Source organism: Solanum stenotomum, chromosome 8 (genome assembly GCF_019186545.1).
Source record: "Solanum stenotomum isolate F172 chromosome 8, ASM1918654v1, whole genome shotgun sequence".
Taxonomy (NCBI): Eukaryota; Viridiplantae; Streptophyta; class Magnoliopsida; order Solanales; family Solanaceae; genus Solanum; species Solanum stenotomum.
The window spans coordinates 2,907,115-2,913,988 of NC_064289.1; the positions used below are offsets into that span (position 1 = coordinate 2,907,115).

At 37.4% G+C, this 6,874-nt stretch overlaps 1 protein-coding gene across 2 annotated transcripts; it reads left to right on the forward strand.

Annotated features, from left to right (window-relative positions):
• Positions 1 to 818: 818 nt before the first annotated feature.
• On the forward strand, positions 819 to 6,448 carry LOC125872705 (U-box domain-containing protein 13-like). 2 transcript variants are annotated; one of them, XM_049553470.1, is made up of 4 exons: positions 819 to 1,470; positions 3,493 to 3,609; positions 3,706 to 4,155; positions 4,936 to 6,448. In XM_049553470.1, the coding sequence occupies exons 1-4, from the start codon at positions 1,201 to 1,203 to the stop codon at positions 6,082 to 6,084; spliced, it is 1,986 nt and encodes a 661-aa protein (XP_049409427.1). In that variant the 5' UTR covers positions 819 to 1,200; the 3' UTR covers positions 6,085 to 6,448. The 2 variants fall into 2 exon arrangements, with proteins under 2 accessions (XP_049409427.1, XP_049409428.1); XM_049553471.1 differs by lacking the exon at positions 819 to 1,470 and adding an exon at positions 3,165 to 3,328.
• The last annotated feature ends 426 nt before the right edge of the window (positions 6,449 to 6,874 follow it).

The following is a 6,874-nucleotide window of genomic DNA, read 5'->3' on the forward strand; positions in this document are numbered from 1 at the left end:
TCTTGATTTGTCAAAATGGATAAGTAATTAGGGACAACTAAAAAATGAAAAGTGGACAAGTAATTAGGGACAGAGGGAGTACTTCTAAAGAAACTATAAATAGAAAGGTGATTTTATTATATCATTCTTTGAATATAATGGGGAAATGACTATAAGAGTAAATTAGGAAGTAAGTGTAAAATTATCCATTGATTTCAATAAATGGACAAGTATTATTAAATATCTCAAAAATATAATAGACAATTATTATTGAACGAAGGGAATAATTTGTTTTTATTAATGTAATAACTTAGGGTAAATCCAAAAGTAGTTTTATAGTTGTGGAAAAGTAACAAACATAAGTGAGGAAATGACCATGTGAAAGCCACTTTGCTTTTTGTGCAACTTTCTTTCATGATTAAAAAAAAAATGCTCAACTCACATAAACAATGTGTATATTGAAGATATATTTAAAATGATACGATTAGATAGTATTTTAGTATATTTGACATATTTTTTTAATAACATCATAAAATTTAATTTTTTAAACTCCGCGATAAAGTTAAATAAATTAAAACAGAGGAAGCATATAATATTATGATAATCTAGAGCCAAACTATGTGAATTTTGACTAATATTTAAACTATATTTTTTAATAAATTAATATGAAATGAGATGAAATAGAAGAACAACCGGAAAATAAAAAATACTTATAAATTCTTTTTACAATTTTCTTACAAGTATATAATTTTTTAATTCAAATTGTAACAAGAAATGTGATTTCCCGACAATTTACATCTCATCATCTATTTAACCACTCACTCATAGAGACAAGGTAAACGGTTACTCAAAAACCCACCAATAAACCTGTTTTTTTCTTCTTCTTCTTCTTCACAGATCCAGTTATACCCCACACTTCAATTCACCGCCGGTAACAATTAGCCGACAAGTACCTCGCCGGTAAACTTCATTAACATATTATTTAAGCCAATCCACATCAAAAGAACTCATCCTAAAGCCCCGCCGCCACAACAATACTCTCTTAATTCTTACTCTAAATTACTCCATTTTCTGTCTCCCTTCTCTCATGGAGTCGACGACTAACAACTGAGCTCTTCAGGTCTAATTTAGCAGCTGAACATCGCAATCAGTTCAGCTCAGCTCGTATTTATAAGTTGTTCTGTTTCAATTTTCTGTTAAATTTTGGATCTTTGAAAGGAAATGGAAGAAGAAAGAGGAGTGTTAGTGCAGAAGCTGATTGAGGTAGTGAACGAAATAGCAGCCATTTCAGATTTCAGAACTTGGGTGAAGAAAGAGTATTGCAATCTAGCTAGGAGGCTCAAATTGTTGATTCCAATGTTTGAAGAGATTCGGGATATCAAAGAACCACTTCCTGAAAACTCCATGATAGCTTTGGTTTCCTTGAAAGAAGCTCTTGAATCAACCAAGGAATTGCTCAAATTCGGTAGTGAGGGAAGCAAGATTTATCTGGTGAGTTTTTTATTTCAGAATCGTACTTGATTATGTCCACCTTTATTGATTTTAGATTCGCGTTTTTACTTTAATATACCTGAGCTCAATTAGATTGGAACTGATACAGGGTTGATCGATTGATTGAAACTGCAGTTACCTGTAAATTAAGATCCTATAGCTTTCTATATAATCAAGAACCTAGCTATCTAAATTCCGAAATGGACAATTCATCTTGCTCTTGGAACAAGATCATTGCTTTGAGGCTCGGTGTGGAGATAAGTGGTCTATCGTTAGATCTGTCTGATCAGTGATCAATGTGTATTTACTTGATTAACCTCTATGTGAATAGACCAAATTGTACTGCAATAGTATCCTATCCTCATCAAGATTCTTCATCTTGTAACAAAGGGAGTCAACAAGAGTCTTAAGTTGCTGGATGAGGATGAGTTTTCAAATTTTTGATTAGGATGTGTGTTTTTATGACTCCGTCCTTGGATTATTGCACACCATTAGTAGATTGTGCTATTATTTCTGATCCCAATACTTAAGTTTGAGAAAGCCACTACCTTTTCGCCGCCAGACCTCTTAGAAATGTTCTTGTTTCCTGGGCAATGATTTCATATCATTGGATACTGGTTAAGTTTTATGTTATTTACTGAGAATAACAGCAACATGAACAAGATTGGCATGTTTAGTATGATAATGGAAATTTTACTTTCTATATGGCTGAACCTTTATTGAACTTTTCTGGTTCATCCACCTCTCCTACTGTCTAAATAGTGTGGAGCTGACGGTGAAGGAGATTATTTGCAAACTAAGAAAAAAAGGAGAGAAGAATCCATGCACTTATTATGAAACGTTTGGTGTGCTTCAAACCAACTATTCGTTACTTGCCTCTTCAGGATGTCAAACTGGGTTGGACTTTCTTTATTAGGATAATTTCAAGTAAAATTCTTTGCTGAAAGGAAACTAGTTGCAGTATCTTGGTAGGGAAGCTATTATAGAGAAGCTGAACAGAGTTGCAATGCAGGGATTACAAGCTTTTTTTATGTGCTCTTTTGAGTTAAATACGTGATGAACCGTGGTGTCCGGACCAACAATGTGCATGCACTTCAACTAGTTCCACCGGATACTTGCCACCTCCCACCATCAACATGTACCAAGTAACTTTGTTCACCAAGGCTAGGAGAGATGGTAATAATCACCTAGTGTTTTTGTCTCTACTAGGATTTGAACCTAAGACCTCATGATTCTCAACCCATTTCATTGACCATTTCGTCATACCCTTGGATGCTTAGTTGATTATGTCTTTAACATGCCACTCATGTGCAAGGGGGTCTGATCCTTTTAAATGGACCACGTGGATTTTTTATTTATTTTTTAAATGGGTGGCGTTGAGACTTGACCAAACTACGTCAGGTAACCTTCTTCGATTTATCCTTTAAGCATGCAGTGTGCTACTTGTACCCTTTCTATCCTTTAATTCTAATCTTGTCTAATCTTATATGATGCCATCTACTTAATATCTGTATTTCTACTAGTGCTCATGTTGAGGACAAGTTGGGTGTTAAGAGGCCCAGCAACACTAACTCTCATATCTCATATAACATTACTGGTGTCTCAACCGTTTATAGTTTACTTTGGTTAGTACTTAGCATCTCCCTATTGGGGAATTTTGTTGTAACTATTTATGGAGTAGTTGTTTTCTTTAGGGACTGGACTCTATTGGATTTGGAAGCTATTATTTCTGCTACCTTAAAGTGAACCTTTAATAGCCTGCCTGATCTACGGCTTTTAGGTCATCAAGACGTCTGAACTCCTCATTTCTTCTCCCTGAAGTGCTGCTTTGACATCTACTAACTCAAGCATTTGCATGGTAAAATGATTCTCATAGAGCAGATTTCTATTTTAACCGCAAATAATTCCTTACACCCATGAATGATTAGCTTTAGTCCTCGTAGAACACTGTATATTTCGCTGAAACATCAGGATTATTCAGGCTTACAGAGTAAAGTTCAATTTAGGAATTTTTCTTTGCAGGTCTTAGAAAGGGAGCAGATAATGAATAAATTTCACCAAGTGACAACCCAGCTGGAACAAGCTTTGGGTGGAGTTCATTATGAAGAGCTTGACATATCTGATGAAGTTAAAGAGCAGGTAAAAGACATCACCTTATTACGTCTTCATTTGTTGTCGATGGATACATCTCTTAATGTGCAATTCTTCTTTTCCATCTGTGGCTCCAACTTCCAGGTAGAGCTTGTCCTTTCTCAGTTCCAAAGAGCCAAAGGAAGGGTTGATACACCTGATGCTGAACTCCGTGAGGATCTATTGTCCCTTTACAGAAAGAGTAATGATCCTGCTATAGATCCAGCTGTACTGCGGAAATTGGTTAAGAAGTTACAGTTGACTGGATTATATGATCTCACACAAGAATCATGTGCTTTGCAAGATATGGTCACTGCTTCTGGTGAAGATCCAGAGGAGAGGATCGAGAAGATGTCACTTGTACTGAGGAAAATTAAGGGCTTTGTGCTGACTGAGACTCCGGAGATTGATTCTTCTTCGAGGGAGAAGTCTTCAACTTGTAGCGGACAAGCATCTATCGAGGCAACTCATAAGGCCCCAGTTATACCAGATGATTTTCGGTGTCCTATATCCCTGGAATTGATGAAAGATCCTGTCATTGTTTCATCCGGCCAGGTACCATTTTTGGATCTTTATCATGCTTTTGGTTAAAAATGAGTCGCACCATTATCCATTTCTCTTGCTATCTCATGACAGGAAAGACGTTTTAACAGAGTCCCTCCATTTCTCCTATCTTGCATTATCATCTTGCCTTGTGCGTGCATGGATGTTAGTCAGACTGTCAATTAAACAACGCCGTAAATCATTTCATTCAAGTGTTGCAAATTCCCTATTGTCTAGTTTCCCTCTTCTTTTTCTTCTTCAGTAGATGGAGTAAAGATATCCTAAATGATCATGGAAGAAATCCCCTATTCGCGGTACATAAATTTATGAGTAGAAATTCATTAAATTATAGGTTTCAAATCCAAGCACATTTTCACTCTTTCTCCGTGAAGTGCTTTGAAATCTTTGTCATCACTTTCAAATAGAGAAAAGAGGTAAAAAGTAGAAAGTAATTCATTGTTTTCATTTTTTATTTTTAGGGGCAAGTAGACTGGTTCATATGCAAAAAGTATAGACAGATAGGTGATTCGTATTCATTTAATTGATATGGTCCTTACTGATTTATGAGATTATATCTTTAGAAACTAAATAATCAACCAAAATTTTGATACATGATTTATGTCGCATTTATGCTTGTTAAAATGTATCTACTGAAATATTGAGGATGCACATGCCTTATGGATCTCATGTTCATGGAAGATGTGGTTTCGTGTTTGTAGGCTGAATTTGTACTGTAGTTATCATTTCCATATCGTAGTTTGCTAACAATATTGATGGTGTCCTCCACCGCAGACTTACGAGCGTTCTTCTATTGAGAAGTGGCTGGAAGCAGGGCATAGCACTTGTCCCAAGACACAACAAGTCCTCACAAGCAATGTTGTCACACCAAACTATGTGTTGCGGAGCCTCATAGCACAGTGGTGTGAAATGAATGGAGTTGAATCACCCAAACGACCAGGTAGTACACCCAATAAATCAACATCCGCGTGCACGCCTGCTGAGCACTCGACGATAGAAAATCTCCTGAGAAAGCTCACATCTGGCAGCCCTGAAGATCGTCTCTCAGCCACAGGTGAAATCCGCCTGCTTGCTAAACGCAATGCTGATAATCGTGTTGCAATAGCTGAAGCAGGTGCTATTCCTCTGCTCGTTGACCTTCTTTCCACACCTGATTCTCGGATCCAAGAGCATGCTGTTACAGCACTACTTAACCTCTCTATCTGTGAGGATAACAAACGGAGCATTGTAACATCAGGGGCAGTGCCTGGTATCGTCCATGTGCTTAAGAAGGGGAGCATGGAAGCACGTGAAAATGCAGCGGCCGCGCTATTTAGCCTTTCAGTTATAGATGAGAATAAGGTCATAATTGGTACTTTTGGGGCAATACCTCCACTTGTAACATTATTAAGTGATGGCACCCAGAGAGGGAAGAAAGACGCTGCTACCGCACTTTTCAATCTCTGCATTTATCAAGGGAACAAGGGCAAGGCAGTAAGGGCTGGAGTTGTGGTCACTCTAATGGGGCTGCTTACGGAATCTCAAGGTAGTATGATCGATGAAGCACTTGCCATTTTAGCGATACTGTCTAGTCATCCAGAAGGGAAGACAACCATTGGAGCTGCAGGGGCAGTTCCTGTTTTGGTAAATGTGATCACAAATGGTTCTCCCAGAAACAAAGAAAATGCAGCTGCAGTTTTGGTACACCTTTGCTCTGGGGACCAACATCATCTAGTGGATGTTCAGGAGCTAGGAATAATGGGACCATTGGTGGATTTAGTACAAAATGGCACTGAAAGGGGTAGACGAAAGGCAACCCAGTTGCTTGAACGAATAAACAGATATGCTGAGCAGCAAAAACAGGCCCAGACAGAACCCGAGGCTCCGATACATAACCAGCTTTCACAGTCACCACCATCATCAACAAATGTCCTGGAATGCTGAATAAATAACAACTACTACTATGCTTCAATCCTAAGCAAGCGGGATCAGTTATATTAATCCTCACTGATCCAGTTAAGCTGCTCCTGTATGCTTTTCTTTTTTCTATTATGTTTGGCTTTTCTTGGTTTGTTATAGCATAAATTGTAGAAAATGGGAGAAAGGTGGAAGATCACCTGATACATCCATCATTTATTTGTTTTCTGGGGTTGAGGTGTACACTCCCAAGGATATATTGAGGGAATTAAAAAACTGTGAAAACATCAACTTATTTGACAATATTGAAATGTCAAACTGTACCATTACCACACATGTACAAGTGAAAATCTTCCTCAGTTTTTATAGAAGAAGATGCTTTTCTACATTATTTTCCTTGATTAGTCAAATTCTTGATAGAATTATAAGAAACCATTGGTATTTTCTTTCTTTTATTGTCAAAACTGAAAGCAACACAGCAAATACATCGGGTTTCAAGTTCACAACAATCGAAAAATCCACTTTTGCAGGTTGTTACTTGCTTTAATTATGAACCTATTAATTCCACATTCAACTGGAAACAGTTAAAATTCACAATTCTCGAAATCAGTTTTGAGCCAGAACGGGGAGGGGTAATTAGAACAATTTCAGCTTACTGAGGACATGATCTTAGATTAGAAGGGAGAATTAGGGTAGATCGCTAATAGATAGCCGAGTATTGTTGCACCTCTTATGTGGTAAAAGAAGAGGACTAGCATCCTCTTTTCCGCTTCTCAGTATTAATAGTATTATTTAGCAGTCGCGTTATATCACGGTG